The sequence below is a fragment of the Lipotes vexillifer genome, unplaced genomic scaffold, assembly GCF_000442215.2.
Source record: "Lipotes vexillifer unplaced genomic scaffold, Lipotes_vexillifer_v1.1 scaffold459, whole genome shotgun sequence".
In the NCBI taxonomy this organism is placed as follows: Eukaryota; Metazoa; Chordata; class Mammalia; order Artiodactyla; family Lipotidae; genus Lipotes; species Lipotes vexillifer.
The window spans coordinates 3,007,152-3,029,629 of NW_006769874.1; the positions used below are offsets into that span (position 1 = coordinate 3,007,152).

General features: G+C 53.2%; 1 protein-coding gene across 1 annotated transcript in view; it reads left to right on the plus strand.

The window, feature by feature from the left end:
- The window catches only part of ERMARD (ER membrane associated RNA degradation), a 23,962-nt gene extending 16,316 nt beyond the window's left edge, over positions 1-7,646 (plus strand). The window contains exons 12-17 of the mRNA XM_007445924.1: positions 2,407-2,490; positions 4,034-4,110; positions 4,660-4,785; positions 5,101-5,319; positions 6,187-6,300; positions 7,466-7,646. Coding sequence (XP_007445986.1) covers positions 2,407-2,490; positions 4,034-4,110; positions 4,660-4,785; positions 5,101-5,319; positions 6,187-6,300; positions 7,466-7,646 — 801 coding nt within the window. The remainder of the gene's footprint in view (positions 1-2,406; positions 2,491-4,033; positions 4,111-4,659; positions 4,786-5,100; positions 5,320-6,186; positions 6,301-7,465) is intronic.
- Positions 7,647-22,478: the final 14,832 nt, after the last annotated feature.

A 22,478-nucleotide genomic window follows, 5' to 3' on the forward strand; every position in this document is an offset into this window, starting at 1 on the left:
GGCCTCTCACTGCTGTGGCCTCTCCCGTTGCGGAGCACAGGCTCCGGACACGCAGGCTCAGCGGCCATGGTTCACGGGCCCAGCCACTCCGCGGCATGTGAGATCTTCCTGGACTGGGGCACGAACCCGCGTCCCCTGCATCGGCAGGCGGGCTCTCAACCACTGCACCACCAGGGAAGCCCTGTTAGTTATATTTTAATCTTTTTTTCAGACTGTACATGTAACAATTATGGTAAAATTTGTTTCAAAATTCCAACAGGATAGAAAAATTAATACAAAAAGTGGAAGTTCTCAGGAATCCCTTCTCCCAGAGGTGACTGTTGTCAGTAGCTGAGTGTCTGCTTCCACATCTTTCCATGAGCCTGCAGTGCGGGTTCCAAAGCAGGACATAACTCTGTTTTCTAACTAGCATTTCATTAACAGTTTATTTTTGGCAATTTTGTTCTACCTTACTCTGTCTCAGCTGCTTGATATCCCATCTTATCAATGTGTCATTATTTGTCTAAGCTGTCCTTCACTGATGGGTGATATAGAATTTTCTCTGCTGTGGAAAATGTCTAACTATGATGCTGAAATTCTTTTGTGAACTTCCTGTTAATATCTTTTTTTTTTTTCCTGTTAACATCTTTATTCTGTTTTATTCAGTTTCATTTTCCTCACTGGTTTATTAGCCTTATTTGCCATTTTCAGAGTATGTGTTGCTTGTTACCGGTCTTTAGGTTTTGATGTTTTTTCTCTCTGACTTATGCATTTGAAGTCGTTCTTAAAAGACCCTTTGCTTTCCAAAATTATAAATGTATTCATATGTTTTCCTGTATAGTATTATAGCTTTTTTCCTCATTTACATCTATTGATCCAGCTGCAATTTATTTCACCTGGGAGTGAGTTAGAGACTCTAGCTGTACTTTTTTTCTTTTTTTAACAAATTGCTTTTGCAAGCTGGCCAAACACCATTTAGAGAATACATATCTCTACACTGTGTGCACGGGACTCCAGACCTGGACTCTCTGCCTGCCTTTGCTCAGCGTCATGGTGCAGGTCTGGCATCGGAGCGATGGCTTTGCCGCCCCTCTTCTTCTTCAGCACTGTCCTGCCTCTTCTCTAATGTCATCAATCCGGGGAACCTGTGCAGCTAAACACAAAGCCCAAGCCCAGCCAGCCCGCCCACAGGAATGGGCTCCTGACGGATTAATGTGGGGATAATTGACATTTTTGCAAGATTGAACATTGTTCCCTGACACAGGCCAGTCCCCACTCTTCACCCTCCACGTTCCATCCTCTGCCTCAAGCTGGTGCCCCAGATCTGCATCCCCCCTCCTCTGCCACCCCCACTGCTCCCCTGAGCCCCTAGGAGGGGTGTGGCCCCCATGTGTCCCCACTGTGCTCTGAGGCCCTCCTGAGGTTCCTGTCTCAGGGCAGAGTTCATGTGTGCTGTGGTGGCTGCCGGCTCGTCACTGACTTCAGGTGTGAGTCCTGGCGACCCCGCTGGACGTTCACCACATAGTGAGGGCTGGTTTCTCTCTGCTCCGTGTAGCACCCGTGTAGGTATCTGCGTGACTGAAAGTTGAGTGCATCTCTTCTCCAAGTAACGACTAACTATGTGAGTTGTTTTGTGCTACTGAGAGTTCTGGGTAGTTACTGCTTATACGTAGGAAAGCTCTTGACTTTTGTGTATTAAATTTGTCCACTCTCAACTCACTGACTTGGTAATAGTCCGCACCTTGGGTTTTCCAGTTATACAGACGTGTCAGCTGTAAATAATGTTATTTTTACTCTTTTAAAAATGTATGTTTGGCAGTTGAGTATTTATAGTATGTAATCCTCTTTTAGTTATATTGATTTTTAATGTTTAAATTCTTATGTCCTAGTTTTTTAGGAGAATCTCTTACATTTTCCAATTGTTTGGCATCTTTTTTCCCCCATTTATTTCTTGTTTTGCTGCATTGTGGACAGAGTGGCCTTTGTAATTTATCATTGTTAATCAGCCTCATTTAAACATTTTGTTGGTTATAGTTTGACTACTGTGTTAGACCTATTTTATTTTTTTTGCGGTACACGGACCTCTCACTGCTGTGGCCTCTCCCGTTGCGGAGCACAGGCTCCGGACGCGCAGGCTCAGCGGCCATGGCTCGCGGGCCTAGCCGCTCCGCGGCATGTGGGATCTTCCCGGACTGGGGCACAAACCCGTGTCCCCTGCATCAGCAGGCGGACTCTCAACCACTGCGCCACCAGGAAAGCCTTGTTAGACCTATTTTAATGAAGAGTTTTGCTTTCTTTTAGCTGAGAGAATTATGTGAAGGAAGCTAATTGGAAATTGGGACTCTTAAATGACCTAAGATGCAATAGAAGAAACGTAGGAGCCTGACCAGAAGTTGTAGTAACAATTGTCTGTTTTCTCTAAAGCAGGAAAAAGCAGCAGTGAGAGCATTGGTGAACGTTGCAGAAGCCTACGGCGCTCGCTGCCATCCAGTTTCTCAGCTTAAAAAGCAGGTGTGTGGTGAGGGGCGTGTGCAGGTCAGTTGTTGCAGAGATTTGAGAGGTACAGGCCGGCCTTGTCCAGCCGGGCTGGAAGTCCGCAGACCTGGCTTTGTAGCCTGCTTTCCTCTTGGACGCATGGCCTTGGCCAAGCCACTATGTCTTTCTAAGGTCCAGTAGTTAGGGTTGTGGTGGGGTTTGTGTCCTCGGCGTTTTTGGTACTTGATGGGTGGCTGAGTGCTGTTAACCCGGGACCAGTCATAGGTGTTGCTTTTCGGTGGTGAGGGACGCCAGCTTTATGAGGCCAGCCTTTGTTAACCTGTAAAGTAAACAAGCAGGCAACAAACTTTCTTAAGCATTTCTACCAGGACGTTAACAATTTGGCGAGTAGCTTAGAGACTTTATTTTCTGTATGGTAGGCGGTACAAGGGGGCAAAAATGGGGTTGTCTCCATGAATAGAATAATCATGATAGTTGCTAACTGAGAAATTCTAAAAGGAAGCTGTAAAATCAGCACAGAATGGATTGGGGAGATTTGCAATGGCGCCGGGCAGAAGCCGAGCCTGGAGAAGACAGGTCCTGAGTAGCCTCAGGTAGGAGGGGGTTAGCAGCAGCTGTGCAGGAGCAGAACCCAGCGGCGCTCTGTCCTTGCTGTTTGCGGGAAGGAATCAGCCTGAGTTCCTGTGTCAGCGGGTCCTGTTTGCGATGGCGCGTCGGGCTGCTCTGTACCTTTATCTACTTGCATTGCACTGTCTGCCCATCGTGATTCCGAGCTTCCAGAACAAAAGCCGTTAGGAGGACCTAGAAGCGTTCAGGGAGGGAGGCTTCAGCAAAGGCGGGAAGGTTCTGGAAGGAAGAGAAGCTTCGGGGAGCCAGCCTTCCTGCCCCTTGGCTGCTGCTTCCAAGTCCCTGGTCAACGCCCCTTCCTTTCCCCACAGTGGGCGTTCTGCACCTTCACCTTTTCCGTGGCCTCTTACTCCTGCTACATGTGATTTAGTCACCTTCTATTCTGCAGCCAATCTTGCATCCTGTTCTTTCTAAGTCCGCTGCTCGGGATATCAGCTGCATAACAAAGTACCTCGTTTGGTGACATGAACAACAACCACTTAATTTGCTTGTGCTTTTGTGGGTCATAAATTTGGGATGGGCTCTGCCAGACAGGAACCCATCTGAGGAGTGGAAGTCTGTGCTGGGTGCTCGGCCAGCTGCACCCAGGCAGAGGTGGGGACGAGGGGAGGGGCCCATCTCCAACCTGCGTCTCCCTGTGTTCTCAAGGCCACGGCCGTTTGCCATGGCTGGCCCCGACCAGGGGCGGGGACACGGACCAACTCTCATCAGGAGGCGTCAGAAGAATTTTGGACACTTCCTTGGAATCCCATATTTCACCTGCCTTCCTTTACCTGATTTGATCGAGTAACAGACCCGTCACCTAGTTTTAAAGTATGGCATCTGTAACAATTTTACAGATATGTCTTTTCTTGGATGTAACTACTTAAAAACATATTTTCTAGAACATTATTTTAAAATCTTGAAAAGCAGTTGTACATTGTCCTGTCAGGTTCTGAGCTGTGAGAGGAGCATTGGAGTTTGGCCTCTGCTGCCTTTGCCTGAAGGATCCGAAAGGGAGGCTCAGCGGTGAGTGCCCCCCAAGTCACACAGGCCTTGCAGGGGTCCGAGAATGTCAGCCTCTGAACGATTTTTTTTCTCTGGCAAGCCTGTTGGGAGACAGATCCCAAGGAGGGGTTGCTAGGTCTTGGTGACTGGAGGGCCAAGACTGGGGGTTCAGGGCCCAGTCATGGGGGAACCGTTTGCAGAGACCAAGGGCACAGGGACGAGAGGCAGGCCTTGTGGGGAGGAGGGTGGCATCTGGCAGAAATGGCTAGTGGATGGTGTGACAGCGGGTCTGAAGCTCAGGAGAGGACTGGGCGTGGACACACTGCAGTCAGCTCGAGGGAGGACTCTCGAGGGTCACAGGGCATCTTCTGACCGCAGGTGCATCGCCCACAGTGTGTTGTGTTTTACCTCTCCCTCTGATGGTGGCTTTTTCATTTTATTTTTGGGGAAAGCGAGTTGCAGATTGAGTGCTTTGCTCAGTGAACCACTGAAATAAATATTATTCTGCACTGGCACTAATTAGGCATCTTGCTCATTGTCATGTATCTTTAAATGTTTTCTGTTTTTCAGATCAGAAGGTAATTCTGAAATAAATGCCTGCCACTCTTTAATCACAGAAATCGTGGCTGAGCTGTGTCACCATGTGCCCGAGACCCACCGCGTTCCTCACGACTCGGAGTACCTTCCTCCTGAGAAGTAAGTTCAGGGTATCCTGGGGCAAGTATATTGGGGTTGCCGACTTCACAGCTTCCTGTGTTTGAAGTCTTACACGTTGAAGGTAGTGTTAGAATCCCACTGTGTCCCAGGAGGAATTATTAGATAAGCCCTGATGGTGTGTGCGTTGGTCTGTCTGATGGACGTTACAACACACGATCTGTTCTCACCATCGACACCCACCCAGTATAACGATTGCAGCAGGAAACCGAGACCGTGTTGGAGGCCGCGGCAGGTGTGCAGGCCGCGGAGGACTGGTGACCATAGGCCCTTGGGACTCTCGCTCTGCCCCTGCAGGTGGCCCCAGCTGCTCCATGAGCTCTGCAGCATCCCTGTCCGGACCCTGTTCTGCCCCAGAGCCGTCCTGGAGGTGCTGGCCGTGCTCCGGAAGATCGGCGCCCACTGCCACTGCGTGTGTGGCCAGGTGGCCGCCTGCGCGGAGCTGAGGCGCCGGCAGTGGGAGGACAGGAGCCTGCGCTCCCGGCAGCGGCGGAACTACCTGCGCCTGGTTCACAGGTGCGTGGTTCGCGGGTCTTGTTTAGAGGAGCTCTGCTGGGCAGCTCTTACCTCTGGGTACACTTCTACCCCTGACTTCAGAGAAATACTTATTTTCAGGAGAAGTTACATATGTGTCACTTAAAAATACCATTTATAATTTTGGGATATGGGTTCTACGGACCCGAATGAATATTTGGATTTAAAATGTGACAGCAGATTTACCTGGGGATGCCAGCACTGTGTATTTTAGAATGTGCTACATCCTCACGAAATTACCATTTTGGACAAATTCCTAGAATTTTTGGGTTGAATGGTATCTGTGTTTATAAAGCTTTTAGTAAGTATTCCTTTGCTTTCGGAAGGTTACATCCAGTTTACACCCTTACCGGCAGTTTATGAGATGATGGTGTTACATCACACATCCTTCCCCAAAACAGGATATATTTTAAAATTCCTCCTGGGAAGACTGGATTCTGACTTTAACTGGAATTTGGTCCCAGAGACGTTTAACCCATTCTCATGTTTAAGCCATTTGTGTTTCTCCTCTTGGGAGAGTCCTTTGCTGAACGCTGACTTGTAAGGAAGGAGCTGCCACTGGGCAAAGGGACCGGGTGCCGATCCGGTGGAGCCTGGTCCTCAGAGCAGGCAGGGCGCCTGCGGGCTCAGAACTGGGCGAGGAGCTCAGGCCCAAGGTTGGGGGGCATCCCGCACAGCCTGCAGGGGCTGGGGCTCACGGCCACTGGGAAAACGGCTGTCCACACAAGAGTGTTCTTATGAGAAGTTTGGATTTAAGGACTTTTGAAAGAAGGATTGGTTAGATGAAACATTTTTCTCCTTATAAAGGTGATAAATACTTATGTTTATTAACTTTTACTTTATTTTTAGTATTAAGCTTCTGTCTCCTATGCTTTATCTGATTTTACTGCTGATTGCACTGGAATTGGTCAACATTCATGTGGTTCTTGGGAAAAATACTTCGGAATATCAGCAGTATCTAAGGTCAGTGCCCTCACGTACAGGAGACGCAGCTGTGTTTTGCTAATTCTGAATCATGTTCACTTCTGTTGGTTATTTTCTTGGTGATTTTTTTTCAACCCCACAGTCTGGTCCTGAACTGTTCTTCTCTGTGGACTTCAGTGCAAATTTGTGAGCCTTTAAAACACACGTTTCAGAAAATTTAATGTGATTTACATGTGAATGATTTCAGAATTTCTCCCTCTGGTGTAAGAATAATGTCCAGACAGTGTTATTGGGAGGAAGCTGGAGAGGCTGCCACCGCCTCAGGCAGCTGTGCGGATGCCTTGGGGCCAGGTCGCGGCTCAAAACCGTGGACTGTCTCTGCCGCGGGGCTGCCCCGGGTACTGTCGGGTGGTGCCCTCCACCCACCAGACGCCAGCAGCCCCCAGTTGTGACGACTAAAAACGGCTCAGATGTTGCCACAGGCCTCTGGGGGCAAAATCACCCTAAGTGAAAGCTACGCCTCTAGACAAAGGGTCTGTGGATTTTCATCGTATTATTCTTTTAACTTCTCCCTAAGTGTGAAAATTTCAAAAATTCATATTTGGAGAAAATTTTAGGCTACTTGGGAGACCTTGAGCAGAACTTGGAAAATGTGAAAACGGCGCTTCTTCCCATCAGAGGTAATTCCCCTGTGAACTTTCTGACGAATTATCTTTCAGGAAAAGCCTTTCAACAGCAGTAGCTGCTCCAGGTGGGACGCATCTCCTTTGAAGGGGTGGCCCCTCTCTCCGTCGGGTGAGGCTGGTCATCAGGGTGGGAACAGGAGGCACAGCCCCCGAGGTCCTGTGTCCTGTGAGTTTATTACGTGTGAGTGTGGTCCAGACGGCCTCTAAGGTCCTTTCTGGAACCGAGCCCCATCAGCTAAGAGCATCCGTCATATGTGGGTTTGGGAGCGGAAGATGGAGGGTGTGTGAGCTGTGTGGAGCCTAGGCGCCATCCCCTCCAGTGACACTCCAGTTCGGCGTTCTTCTCTATCCAATTTGTATTCTCTCGTTTCTGTTTTGAATGTATTTTTTTTTCTTGAATCCTCAGACAAAAATTAACTACAGAACTTTAGTTGTAATTTCAAAATGAAGGGGATACATTTAAATCATTATTGCATTTTACAAGGGCATAGATAAATTAATTTCTTTCTTTTAAACAGGTTCTTAAAGTCCGTCTTGCAATACACAGAGAACCTGGCGGCTTACACCAGCCAAGACAAGAACAAGTGGGACGAAGCTGTCAATCTCACACAGGTGGCCTTGTTGAAAATTTGGACTTTTAGTGAGAAGAAACAAATGTTAATACATTTAGCCAAGAAATCCACGAGTAAAGTAGTCTAATAAGTCAGGATGCTTTGGGATCTATCAGAAAACCCAACCTGAGTAGACTTTACAGCACGTGAGTTGAAAATCTAAAGGCAGGGTGGATTCCAGGTACTGCTTGATCAGGGCACAAGGTCCGTTGCTCTGCACTTTCCTGACTTGCTTTTCCCAAGTTGTTGGCGTGAACCTCAGGCTGAATCCCTGGGAACCAAATGGCCGTAGCCGTTTTGGGCCTCATCTCCCAATGCATACTGTCCAGAGGAGAGATTTTTCTCACCCGTCACCCAGGAATGGGTGGCTTCATCTTACTGGCCACAGGCCTAATCTTGAAACGATGGCTGTGGCCAAGACCCTGACCTGCACTCACCAGTCAGGCTGGGTGGACGTCTACTCCTGGACCGGCCACTGGGGCGTAGAGGGAGAGCTTGGGCTGGTCACCCTTGTCCCTGGAGCTGAGAGTAAGGTTGATATGATTCACATCTCGAGGGAGAGGGTTGGGGAGGAACAGCTCCTGGAAGGCGCTGGGCAGCAAGCCTAACGGTCAGCACGTCCCCAGGTTTCCAGGTCTGGCGGGTGTAGTGCAGGAACCAGGAGGGCGGAGGAGTGAGGGCCAGGGCTGCAGCCAGAAGAGCCGGGTCAGCCCTCGCAGGAGGCCCTGGGTGGCCACTGCAGGAAGCTCCTTGTCTGCTTCGGTGGCAGCAGCAAGGCTGTGTTTCTCCAGGAACCCCTGCAGGGCTGCCCCCAACCCCAGTCTGTGTGTGCTTGGCTGCACCCACCTGCCGTGATGCACAGCCTCCTCCAGCCTTGCTGGCAGGTCTGGCCCTCCCAGGAAGGACTTCCCAACAGCCTGTTCTGGCTTCTCAGCTGTCAGAGACGAGCGTGGAGGCCGCCGTGCGGGAGGTGGGGCCGTGTGACAACAGCCATCCGCGTTCCATCTGTCGCTTCACCAGCCCAGTACCTGCAACTCCCTTGTAAAGTGAACTTGTGGGTAAAGACAGTGAACCCTGCTTCTGCCTGATGTGATGCCAGATGCCCATGTTGAGTGTCCACCTCTGGAGGAGGTGCTCCTATGGTCGGTCACAGCCTCCTGGGTGTGGGCTCGAAGGCTTAACCACTCCTAACTCTCCTGGTGTTGGCGCTGGAACAGGCAAGGGGGAAAATGGACTGATCTGTACTATCACCAAGCCAGTGCAGGGTCTGCAGAGCCCAGCGGCCACTAGGCTGGCGGCAGCTCGCGTTAAATGCTGCTGCTCTACAGCTCATCACGTTGCTTTGCCCTCAGCTGCTCACCTCTGTTGGTTGTGGGTCTTCACCTGGTAGGTTGACCCAAACCTCATTCGTGAAGGGGCTTTCCCGCTAGAAATCTTCCTAGTTTTGGTAACTAGTTTTCTGTTGACTTTTATCCCTAGAAATGGGCATCCTTTCCCATGGGCCCCCAAGTCCCCGCCTGTGGCCACAGCCCTGTCCCCAGGGGCGTGGGGGGCAGTCACGCCCATTACAGTTGGCCCCTCTCGGTCCTTTGGTTCCCTGGCACAAGGCCAGCACTGCGGGCGGGCCCTCAGTCCTGTGTAAGGGCTGCCTTGGAGGCCTAGCCTCCCCACAAGCCATGGCTCCGAGGGGGTCACAGGGCTGCTCCCTCCCTCACCTGGTTCCTCGATCTGCCATGTGTCCTGGTGGCTCAGAGAAGAGGGTGCCTGTCGGGTGGACAGCAGCCCCAGGCGTCCCCGTCTCCGCCACGTCCTCCAGGGACTGCTCGCGGGGCTGCATCGTGTGCTGAGGTCTTGGAAGTGGTGCCGGGAGAGCCACCCAGCGGATAAGGCTTCTGTGCCGTGGTGATGGGGGGTGGGGGTCACTGATGTCTACAGTCAGGTCACCGTGTCACCTGACGCCAGCGGTGGGTGCTCTCGTGGGACAGACGTCAGCATGCTGTGCACTCACCTCCTTCTCACGCCCACAAACCACTCTGATACCTCTGGCCCTCTACTTCCGGTCTCATTGCTTCCAGGCCCCTGACCACCTGGCCACACTTACCAGTTGCATCCTCTGTGTAGACCCACCCTCACGGCCATGGGTCCTTCCTGGCGCTTGACCTGCCCCCCGAGGCAGTGAGGGGCTGCCCTTGAGGCTATAACAGTACAACTTTCTCCTTTAGGTGGTGTCAGTGGATTTTGCAGAAATCAGACAACTCGTACTTGGGGCAGCCGGCCGTAGGAAGCTCTCCTTAAGCCTGTGGGCACATGTCGAGGAGGTGTGGGCATGTGAGCCTTTTGTCTCTGACCTGGGCCTTGGAACGTGCGCAGCCTGGTCCTGCGTGGGCGTCTGCGGTTTCAGAAGGAGATGCTCCAGCAGGCGCCAGCCCGATGCTGCAACGGCTCGGATGACACCTCCCACCATCTCGGTCACGAGGACACTAGGAGCTTCGGTGGAGTCGGGGTTCTAGACGGTACACGGGTTCGGAGGGCAGCTAGGAGAGTTACTGTCACAGTTGTGTCCCAGAACCCTTGGGTCTGTGCTGTGGGCCTGTTTGTGGCTCAGCCCCAGCACCGCACAGGCCGCGCCCACACACCAAGATCCTCTGCGAAGGCTCGACACCCACACCCCAGGTGCCGGTGCTGGCAACTTCAGAGTCACATTCAGCCGTCACTTTGCAGTCAGCTTTCCATCCATTCTGCCCCAAGACGGTCTCCTATCCTGCCCAGGACTCCGCCGGTCTTGGTCTGGTCTTCGAGGTGGGGGAGCTGTCTTCTTGTGACACCGGGCGCAGGCCTGTGTGGGTGCTGCCCCCGTGGTCCCAGGACCCCAGCGTGTGCTCCCACAGGGAGCGGCGTGCATTCTTTTGGTGTTGCGCTGCGTTTGCAGGCCCTTCCCGCGGCTCCCTGTGGGCAAACGGCAGCAACGTGGCACCCGTGACAAGCGCTGCACTTGCTGGGGTGCCGGGCGCTAGGGCGGTGTGGCTGGTGCCTGCCTGCCCTCGGGGAGGCCACGCCGCTCCTGGCCGGTGCTGGGCTGGGCACTGCCCACGGGCTTCCTCCTCTCCGCCTGGTCTGTTTTCTCTGTCCGCCCTGCTACTGCAGAACCCCTGCCTTGATCGGATACCTCCCTGCGTCCACGCGGGTGGCAGCCACAGCAGAGGGGGCTGAAGCTCATTGTTTTCCTCAAACTGTCACATGTCTGCCGCTCCTCACCGTTGAGCTGACGTAGAACTTCACTCCGAGGGTCAGGCGTCCTGAGGGCTGTGCCGCACCGGCTGTCTAGCCAGCGGGAGTCGCCAGGGTAACAGGCGCCGGCGTCTGAGGGTCCACGACCCGACGACGGGCACCGTCCGTCACGGCTGAGGAGGCCAAGCAACTGAGAAGCGGCCAGAGGTGCCTGAAGTTAGCGAGTCTCTCTCAAGCTGCCCCCGGACGCTTATTTTCTCTACTGGCCGAACATCTTCAGCAGATGGAAATTGCTGGCGAAAAGGAAAGAAGAAGTAAAGATTAGCTAAATTTGTTCTCCATCAAAAGCTCTCCAAGCCATTCGAGAGCGAGCCCGGGAGGGAGCCAGCTCGTGCTGGCCTCAGGAGCGCGGCTGCAGAGGGCAGAGGCCACAGGCTCGGACGCTGGATACGGGCTAGACCCCGGCTCCGTCACGTTTATTCAGGGGCTCAGCCCCCCACACCGTTTTCTCGTGGGTGACGTGTGGAGGGTACCGTCCCGCCCCGATTAGGTCGGTGTGACGACCGTGTGCGGGCAGCCCCCAGCCCCTTCCTGACCCGGGCGTCGGTGGCCCTGCCAGGAGGAGGGACTTGGGTGCCTCCGTGTGGCAGCCGCGCTGCGTGCGGGCGGAGAACGTCCCGGCCTGAGCCCGTGGTCCCTTCCCCCCACCGCAGTCTCCGGATCTCTGCGGGGTTTTCGGTGAAGGAGGCGGCGGGGAGCCGGCCGCCGCCCCCCGTGTGCCCGTCGGAGCTAAGGACAGCTCGGCCTCAGCCCGAGCGGCGCCGCAGGGCTGCACTGGAGCCATGGGGGGCGCCCCTCAAGGTGGGTGTCGGGTGTGCCCAGACGCGCGCACACCTGGAGGAGGGTCGCTGGGTCGCGTCCCTCGGCGCCTCCTGCCTCGCTGTGCATCAGGGCTTTGGTCGCGAAGCTGCTCTTGCGAGTAAACTTTGGGTTCCTCAGGCGCGGGCCGCTCCGGAGCTCTGTTAGCGCCGTCGCGCGGGCTGGGCCCGTGCCTCACGGTGTTGCGCTTCTCTGTAGGGTCGCGGGGCGGCGCTCTTCAGCAAAGCAAGGCCGCGGCGGCCGCGGGATGCGCTGGAAGCCTCTGGGGGATCGTGGATGCGGGCGGCACCTGCTCCTTCCTTCGGCCTTCCCTGCAGTGGGCAGAGCCCGGGCTGCCCGGGAGGGTGAAGAGCGGCCGCCAGCTTGTCGGCAGGGCCCACGGGGCTTTCCCCGGGAACGAGCTTTCACTCCGGCCGGCGAGGCAGGAGCTCCCGTCCTCAGGGAGGAAAGCCCGGGCGGGGCTGACCGTGTAGCTCCGAGAACGAACTGCAGGGGAGAAGCTCTTTGTTTGAAGACTGAGGTTGATTTCCTGCGGAGGGCGGTGTTCGGCGCGGAGGTGCCGTGGAAGTGGCCTCCTGACGGCTCCCCTTTACCGCGAATTCCCAGCTGGCGTTGCGGCGTCTGGGGGCGGCTGAGCGGAGCCCGCGGGGACGCAGGCCTCCGCAGGGCGTGGCTGGGGCAGGTCTACAGCCGCGCTTCGCAGTGCCAGGAAGACGGCGTCGCTCTGGTGGTGCCCGTGCCCCCAAGTCTTCGAGGCAGACATAACTGACAGCTGGACCCCCTCAGGGACCCCGGCGCCCTGGATAATGTGGCACCAGAGTGAATCGATTTGGGACCGTTTACAGCCCATTTAAGAACAGTTCTTAAGTTTTTCTAAAGGACCCTGGATGATGCAGGAAGTTGTTTTGACACGTCATTCAATTCCTTTAAGACAAGAGTATTTTAGGGTACGTTCAAAAAAGCCCGTCACGCTCTGAGCCCCGCAGCACAGGTTACAGTCGGGGCGGGCGGTGGCACAGGTGCGTCTGTGTAAGTACCGGGTGGGCGCCTTGTTCCCAGAGTACCTCGAGGTCCTTATTGTTCACGTCCGCGCCCGCCCCCGCCCCCTCCCCGCCCGCACCCACCCAGTAGGACAGCTCCTTCAGGAGCGAGGGGGCCCGGGAAGTCATCTCCTCGGGGGAGGAGGGCGGGGCCGGGGTGGGGCTGGTCCTCTCCCCGAAGGGGGCGTGGCCAGCGTGGCCCGTGCCACCTGGCATCTCCTCTCCATGTCATCACAGCCGCGTTTTTACAAGGCGTTGCAGGTGGGTTCTCCCGAGAGCGAATCCCCACAGCAGCGCTGTGAAGGCGCAATCCCGCCCGCTTTACAGGGGAGAGAGCAAGGACCCGAGAGAGGGGCTCCCAGCGTCGCGGAGGGGAGGGTCTTGATGCAGGCCTGCGTTCTGGGCCGCGGACTCATCCAAACGGAGGCGAGACCTGTTGGGTGGCGGCACCGAGTTTGACCTCCTTTCAACCCGCCTAAGCGTGTTCTCTGTTCTACTACGAGACCCCTGAGGGTGCTCAGGAGTCTTCCTGGGCCTTCCTGCAGCTCTGCGTGGGAATTTAACTTGGTAGCCGCAGCCCATGAGTAACTGTATTTCACAAAACCTCGCCCCTGAGTTACTGCGACTCCCCCCTCCCATTTGTAGGACGTAACATGGTTTTGAGTGTCAGTGAGGAAATGTCACGAGCCTGCCCTTCCTGTGAACGTGGTGTTAGCGCTGTCAGTGCTCTGGAGGGGCCCAGTTTCCTGCTGGGATCAGATTCCTGTATTTCAGCTCATTTCTTTCTTTTTCTTCCCTGTCGTAGTTGATAATTCCGATTTCTCTGGCTTGGATGAAAGTTACATAATAAATAGACATAACTAATCAGAAAATAAGTACTTCATTCCACTGTGGGCAAGACGTTCTGCCAGCGATGCTGAAGGGTCCCAGGAGGCTGCAGAGGGAAGAGGCCGTCGCCGTGGATGGCGGGGATGGATGGCAGGAAGTGCCATCGGAGAGGCGCTGGGTCTGGGGTCAGCAGGGGCCCCAGGTGCCATAAGGTCCTGCTGTTTCCCTCTCCATCCGTAGTCTGGGTTGGAGTCATCAGATTGGCCTTGGGGGGTATGCCAGGTGAGGAGAGAGGTGAGGACGGACCCTTGGGAGGAATGATGGTTAGAACAAAGCACAACCAGGAAGGCCAAGAAGGGTCCAGCCTAGTGCAGGCGGGAGGCCCCGGGGGTTCAGAGGAAGACGTGACCCCAGAAATGTCTCAGGATGAGGCTGGGGAACGTCCACGGCTCTGGCAATCGGGGTCAGGTGGGCGGGAGGGGACAGGAGTTAGGAACCACAGACTGTGTCCCCAGGGGTTCGCAGAGAAGGGGAGGGGCCTGGCAGGGGCTCTGCTGGAGAGCCCAGAGGGCCGGGGAGACCAGTGCATCCCAGGACTCAGAGTGTCTGAAGGGGGAGAAACCCAGGCGTGCGGAGCCCTGCGTGAGGCCGCCTGACCTCAGGGAAGAGGGAGAGAAAACACGGTGCAGGTTCCAGGGACGAAGGAAGCTGAAGAAATGGCCACAACGCAGCGAAATGCCCTCGCTGAAGCAGGAAGAGAATGGGTCTTCCAGGAGCGGAGAGGTCGGAGGAGGGGCTGAGAGTGGGGATGTGGGGCCAGGCTTTGGAGGCGGTGAGGGCATCGGTCAGCGGAGGACAGCACTGCCCCGGAGCCGGGGTCGAGGAAACCTGCCGCCGCCCCTCTCAGGACACGGGAGTGAGCCGGCTCCATCCTCCCGTTCTTTCTCTGTGGACGGTCGACCTCGGTTACTTACGGGTCGGGGGAGCCCTGTGGCCCTTTTAGCATGGCCATCGCCTCCACGAGCGGGGATTCAGGACGGGCTGGTGCTGGGGGCGCCTGCGAACCAGTCGAGGCCCATTTGCTTCGTGCTGTTTATCGTGGCGCGGCAGGAACGCAGGAAGGTGTGAGAGCGACCCCGGTGGGGCTGCGGCGGCGAGACAAATGCTGGGGTGTCACTGCCTGTAAAGCCTGTTGTGTCCAGATGGCTGCCGCCCGTCCAGCGCCGTTGCTGTGTTTGTAACACGTCCTCAGAGCCCCCCCCCGCGCTGCCCCCCGCCGCCTCCCGGGGCCACCGAGGCCCTGCCTGCCCGGCTCTGCTCGCCCGAGTCCCCGCGGCTTCCTCCACCTTCTGCCGGCGCCCGACGAGCATCGGAGGGCCGAGGCCCCACGGACTGACGAGAGGGCGTCTCCATCCCGAGAGGGACGCCCCCCGGAGGCCGGCGCCGGCACTGCCGACTCCACGGTGTTCGTCGCCACAGAGGTTGCCACGTTCTCAGCTGTCACTCGTGCAGAGCAGGTGCTCTGTGAACCCAGCGGTCCAGGCACGCCCTCCGCCCGCGTGACAGCTCTGCCGTGGCTACCGGGACGCCACCCGTCGGGTCCGAGAAGAGGCGGCTAACTTAGCCCCCACCGTCCCGTCTTTTCTAGGGCATTCGTGACAGGAGGTCTGATTGCTGAGCATGTGGTGGTGAGGCACTTTTCACACCAACTTTCGGACCAATCGGCCGCTCGCTGAGGCAGCGTCTCCCCAGACTCCTTGCTCACCCTGCAGGCACCTGTGGGGCCGCCGCGTCCTCGGGTCCAGGTGGACGCTGAAGTGGGTGGAGGACAGGTCAGGCCCTGCTGCTCCCTCTGTGCGGAGGCACCGCACCCACAAGGCCTCAGTGGGCAGGAGGGGAGCCGGCGGGGCAGCCGCAGAGGCAGGGGGCGGGGACACCCTGCAGAGGGCTGGCAGCGGTCAGCCAGAGCTGGGGTGTGTTTCAACCTCAGAGAGTGGGCCGAGCATGACCCCAAAGCGAAGGACAAGCGCAGAAGATGCTGCAGGTGCCAGAGAGACCCCACGCGGGGTGAGCGCGTGTGAGACGGGAATGGGACCCAGTGGACAAAGGCAGCAGCACGGTCACCGTGGCCGAGGTGGCCGGACGGGAGGCTCCTGTCTGACCCAAGCGCTCGGCCTGGACTGGATGCTGAGTGAGGCCTGTGGGTCCACCTGAGGATGGAGGAACCCGAGCGTGGCCAGGCTGTGGGCTGTGGCCTGCCAGCCCTGCACGGTCTGGAACTTCAGCCTCTGAAGTTCCCAAGTCCACTGGGTTCGATTGACAGCTCTGATCTCTTCTCTGGCTGGCTCCGGGAGAGGACTTTTGCCAATCTAATACGTTTTCTATTTTTATAGTAAGTTTGAGCGTCTGTTTGCATTATTTTCCCCTGGACTATATAGAGGTTTTGTCCATTTATCTGTTGGGTTGCAGATCTTTGTCTTGTTGATTTCTAGGAGCTTTTTATATACTAAGGATATAGCTTGTGATAGGAGGTATATATATATATATATATATATATATATATATATATACATACATACATACACACACATATATTTTTTTTCTCATTGTCTTCCCTTATTTCTTAATATGCTGATGGTAGTTTTCTTTTATGCAGAAGTTTTTATTTTTGTGTAGTTGAATTTATAAATCCTTCTTTTACTGCTTTTGGATTTTCAGTTTTAATTAGAAGAGTCTTTCCTTGACTGCAAAGTTATAAAGGAATTTGCCCATGATTTCTGTTAGTACTTTTCTGAGTTTATGTTTAACATTTAAATATTTGACTCATTTGGAACTCATTTTGATGTACAGTGTGAGACATGGTTTCAGCTTTTATCTTTTCTTATTTATTTTGTTGGATAGCTACTCTGTTGTCCTAATGCTGTTTATCCCACGGTTGCTTTTTCACTACTGATCTGCGATGTCACCTTTACTACATACTAATTTACCACATACTTCCAGCACAGCAATGATCTAATAATTAACACTGGATTTGCCTACCTATTCTTGTTTCTTTTTCTATTTGAACTTTCGAATCAAATTGTCTAGTCATCTTCTCACAATAAAAAATTCAATGACCCACCTCCTAGAGAAATGGAAATAAAAACAAAAATAAACAAATGGGACCTAATGAAACTTCAAAGCTTTTGCACAGCTAAGGAAAGCATAAACAAGACCAAAAGACAACCCTCAGAATGGGAGAAAATATTTGCAAATGAAGCAACTGACAAAGGATTAATTTCCAAAATTTACAAGCATCTCATGCAGCTCAATAAGAAAAAAACAAACAACCCAATCCAAAAATGGGCAGAAGACCTAAATAGACATTTCTCCAAAGAAGATATACAGACTGCCAACAAACACATGAAAGAATGCTCAACATCATTAATCATTAGAGAAATGCAAATCCAAACTACAATGAGATATCATCTCACACCAGTCAGAATGGCCATCATCAAAAAATCTAGAAACAATAAATGCTGGAGAGGGTGTGGAGAAAAGGGAACACTCTTGCACTGCTGGTGGGAATGTGAATTGGTTCAGCCACTATGGAGAACAGTATGGAGGTTCCTTAAAAAACTACAAATAGAACTACCATATGACCCAGCAATCCCACTACTAGGTATATACCCTGAGGAAACCAGAATTCAGAAAGAGTCATGTACCAAAATGTTCATTGCAGCTCTATTTACAATAGCCCGGAGATGGAAACAACCTAAGTGCCCGCCGTCGGATGAATGGATAAAGAAGATGTGGCACATATATACAATGGAATATTACTCAGCCATAAAAAGAAACGAAACTGAGCTATTTGTAATGAGGTGGATAGACCTAGAGTCTGTCATACAGAGTGAAGTAAGTCAGAAAGAGAAAGACAAACACCGTATGCTAACACATATATATGGAATTTAATTTAAAAAAATGTCATGAAGAACCTAGGAGTAAGACAGGAATAAAGACACAGACCTACTAGAGAATGGACTTGAGGATATGGGGAGGGGGAAGGGTGAGTTGTGACAAAGCGAGAGAGAGGCATGGACATATATACACTAACAAATGTAAGGTGGATAGCTAGTGGGAAGCAGCCGCATAGCACAGGGATATCAGCTCGGTGCTTTGTGACCGCCTGGAGGGGTGGAATAGGGAGGGTGGGAGGGAGGGAGACGCAAGAGGGAAGAGATATGGGAACATATGTATAACTGATTCACTTTGTTATAAAGCAGAAACTAACACACCATTGTAAAGCAATTATATCCCAATAAAGATGTTAAAAAATATTCAAAATCAAATATCCAGAAAAACCTCAATCCATCCTTATTTTTGTTGTGGTTGCATTAAGTTATGAAACAGGTTGGGGAGACTGTCCTGTGATGTTGAGTCTTCCTGGTGAAGAACGCGGTAACCTCTCCATTTGTTCACGTTTTCTTATATGAATTTTTTAGGGTATTTAAAAATGTTTCTCAAATAGATCTTAATTTCTTAGGTTTATTCCTAGAAACTTTACCTTTGTTTTTTTGATAATTAAATGGAGGTAATTTCTTCCATTATATCTTTTAAAGCTATTGGTTTCTCTATTTTAATTTTATACCCTGATATCTTACTAAATTTTCTTATTATTTGTAGAAGGTTTTCACTTCGTGTTGTCTTTGGGCTGAGATAGATGTATTTTGCCATGTTAAGGAAATATTTAATCCTATTTTATTGAGGGTTTTTTGTTTGTTTGTTTTTTTGCGGTACGCGGGCCTCTCACTGTTGTGGCCTCTCCCGTTGCGGAGCACAGGCTCCGGACGCGCAGGCTCAGCGGCCATGGCTCACGGGCCCAGCCGCTCCGCAGCATGTGGGATCTTCCCGGACCGGGGCACGAACCCGCGTCCCCTGCATCGGCAGGCGGACTCTCAACCACTGCGCCACCAGGGAAGCCCTTTATTGAGGTTTTTAATGCTGAATTTTATGAAATACTTTTTCAGCTTCTCTGAAGATGATCCTATTATTTTTTAAATCTTTAGATCTATTAAGAGATAAAACAAATTACCTATAACCACTTTTGAAACCAGCTTTTTAAAAGTTTTGAATTTTATTTTGACATGTAATTATGTTTAGCTGAGCTCTATAGCATGTATTATTGAAAACCCAATTCTCCATAAGGACGTACTATTTTCTCAAGCATCTGGAGTTCAACAGCATCTTGAATTCATTTAACAAAGCCTTATGGCAAAAAAAACCAGAGCTGTGCAGTCATGCCATTATTTAAAAGCTGACATTCGTTCTCTGAGTTTGAAAAATAATAGATATATATATATATTTTAATGAAGAAAGTGACATACAGTATGCTCGTCTTAAACAAAGCAAGCGTCTTAAACAAAGCAAAAGTGCATAGAAGTAGGTATGTAGGAAGCTAGAAGGATTAGATAAACATTGTCAATAAATTTAAATTGACGGGATACACACTTTTAAAATGCCTTTTAAAAATAACATAAGAAATAAGTTAGAAAGCAAATAAGTAGGAAATCTAAGTTCACAGATGCCTGCTATCAGACGGACCTGCCAGCACGCCGGTCTCCATGGCAACAGCAGAGTGAGGGACCGGAGACGGAGGAGCCGTCACAGTAAGCCTATCGATCCCCTGAACACCTTCATTTCTGAAGCTTGCTTGTTGCCTTTCAATTTTACAGAATCACATTACAGTTTTGTGGTGACTGGAAACCAAGAGGAGAAAAGATTTCTACCTCCAAGATGGAGTGGGCACTCACCACTAAAGAGGAGCGATCTTGAGGCTTTTAACAAAATATTTTTCCCCCGGGACTTTGGTCAGGTGCAAGGAGCCCAAGCCCTGGGTCTGGATGCGTAAACCGCCAGCATCACACGCAGGACCCAGTTTTTGATATTATGTGTGTCGTGGAGGTGCCTGTAAATGGGCTACAGACACTGACTTATGGGTTATTTATTTGTCGCCTCTGCAGTGCAGTTGGCAATAAACACACCACCTTGAGGTAGGGGCGCTGGGAAAGCCTCATCAAGCCAAGAGCTGTTCACCTGCTGGCATTTCCTCCTGAACCTCCTCCTTAAACAGCTGGGCAGGGACCGCATCCGCCTCTCCGACTGCTGTTAACGCTGGGTGATGGATCTCACGCGGCTGCCAGTGCGGGTGGAGACCAGCACCTGCGTGCTGTCTGATCCAAGGCTCCTGGAACATGTTTGTTTAAACCAATCAATGCTTTCTGATGATGGCACGAGCCTTAAAGCCTTGACGCTGCCATTTTTCAAAAGGGGCAAAGCATGGCTGACGATAACAGAACTCATCCCCACAGCAGCAGCCCTGGGAGATGAACCAAGGGTTTCTCCGCGTGCTGTCCGTGCCGCCGCCTCTCACCTGCACGTGGGGTAAAAGCCGCACAAGAGACTAACCAGAAGCGAAAGACTGGAAACGAATGAGAAGGCACCGGGCAGGCGCCCGCTCAAAAGGCCCCACCAACCAGCCGGATCTCGGCCCACTGAGGTCACGTTTGCAGTGGGGCCTTGGGCGGTGGGTAAACTGCGGGAGGGGTGATCCGGGGGTGGGCGGCCGAGCAGAGGAGCAGACTGGCTTTTTCAACGTTTTAAAGGTTGCTTAACGAAGAAGCCACTGTAAGGGGCTACGGCCCGTGCGTATCTGCTGACTAACTGGCCTTACTCGGCCGTCTGTGTGCTCAGCTCTGCCCCCGGGCTGCTGTGCCTGGAAAACCTCCTGTTCCATCAGGACGACCTGCTGTCCACGCACAGGATAAAATAGCCGAGGCTCACGTGCCCCCAGGCAGCGCTGGTGGACAGCGCACCCTGGACGGAGGGGCTGGCGTGATGTGACATTTTACGTTTGTGACCAGGCATCAGATAAGCAGGAAGGCTTATTCCATCATCCAAGTCCATCCTGCGGACCCAGCTTCCGGGAGCACAATATAATATTTCAGTCAAAAAGTTAAATCCTTCCTTGGCCTGGATTTCTTTAGGGATAATCCCGACTAGAGCATTTACACCGAGAGAAGACCCGTGTTTGTCAGAAGTACCTCCTAGCAAGCTCCCTGGTGAGGGCCAAGCCATTATGCAAAGCGAGTGTTATTTATTTATCTCTCCCGGAAAACAGAAAACACACTGTACACACACTTGCCATTCAGTTTGGCAGAGGCTGAGACGAGGTGGTGACACGTTCATGTATCAGGAAGGAGTTTGAAAACATTAGTGGCGAATTAAAACCAAGCTCCCGACAGAGATGCTTGCCCAGGGGTTCCTGCTGTCCCGAGTCAGCTGGGCCCCACGAGGTTGCCAGACGGTAGGGGCAGGTCTCCCTCCTCTGACAGCCCCTCCCCCTGCCCCACTGCCCAGCTCGGCTAAGGAATGTTTGAACAAGATAACACGCCCCCAAAAGCCCAAATAAAGTGTTACGAGGAGCACAGGTGGGCCTGTTTGAAAGGTAAACTATTCCCGAAGCAGCAATCAAACAGATGATCTGACTCTGGCGATTTGGTTAATGTTTCTGCCTCTCGCCTGCTGTGCACACGGCTCCCGCTGGCGGGGCCCAGGGCGTGTGCCATGTGGACAGCCTCCCCGCTGCCCGGGGGTCCCTTCTTTCACCTGGATCCGCAGCCAGGCAGCTTCTAATCACACACCTCATCAGGCTGTGCTGCGCAGAGGGTCTCCCACCTTCCCGCCAGGCGTTACCTCAGCTGCCAAAACACAATCTGTCCTGACGGCCCTGAAACCGGCCCCCGCCCCTCGCTCCTCCGCTGATGCCTGAGTCTCGATCTGACTCGGGGTTGGTGTGCTCGGCGGCACTTAATCCATTTTTCCCTCCAGCTCATGGCAACAGTGGCTCCTGCCAGGCCGGGCTGGCAGCGGCTCCGACAGCGGGACGTAAGCCCAGCTGGTGCCCGGAACTTCCGTGTTCATGTTCACAGCAGCCCTGGTGCCAGGAGAGTGGTTCCCGTGCATCCTGAATGGACAGGGGGCTCTTCCTGTGGCCCCGCTCCACATTTGGGGCCATACCTCTGGTTACCCGGCAGCATCTCTTTGTCTCAGTCCTGGTGAGACCCACAGCGAAACAAAAGCAAGCCCCGCGGAGCTCGGGAGGCAGCAAACGGTGTGAACAGGAGGCCACGCTGGGCCCCTCCGCGAGGAGCAGCCCAGTGGCCGGGACAACGGAGGGAGGGGCTGGGTCCCAGGTCCTGGGATGGGGCTGGGTGGTGCGCTCCCGGGAGAGTCTTTCCACGAAGCACCACGGGCCCGGGTTCCCAGGGCGCAGGTTGTCTGCACGTCCATCTGCACACAGGCCGGTGTCCGTGGGGCGAGCAGACTGGCCCTGACCCGCTGACCGTGGCATTAAGTCTTCAGACGGAAAAGCTGTTGTCGCAGCCCGAATCGGGGGCATTGTACTGGTTCGGGGAGACTCTGGGTTGATTTCACCGTTTCCTACAAATGACCTCAAGCCGTCGGCTGGAGCCACTCAAAACGGACTATTTGTCTACTTTCTCTCAAAGGCTGGGAAGGGGCTCCCGCAAGGCCTCGGCTGTAAACCCGTTGTGCTTCCTGAGTAGCTTCCCAGCGACAACCCGCTGTCCCACTTGGGACACTGGCTTCCTGGTCAGCTGCGTGGAAGGAGGGACACCGGCCTCTGACCAACGGCCTGAGTGGAGCCCACTGCCCGGGGACCCTGGACTGGAACGGCGGCCCCAGAAACACGGGCTGGGCTGCACGAGCTTTAAGATGGGCTTTGAGGCTGACATTTCTGTCAGCAAAATTCTAAATTCTCTGTGATCCGTGGCCACCTTAAGGCCACGACCTTCAGTTATGCTCCGTCCACTCTCCCAAGGAACCCAGCAGACCCGTCCCCTGGGTCACGCCCGGGCTGGTTTGCCGTCATCAGCGGTGTGGCCAAG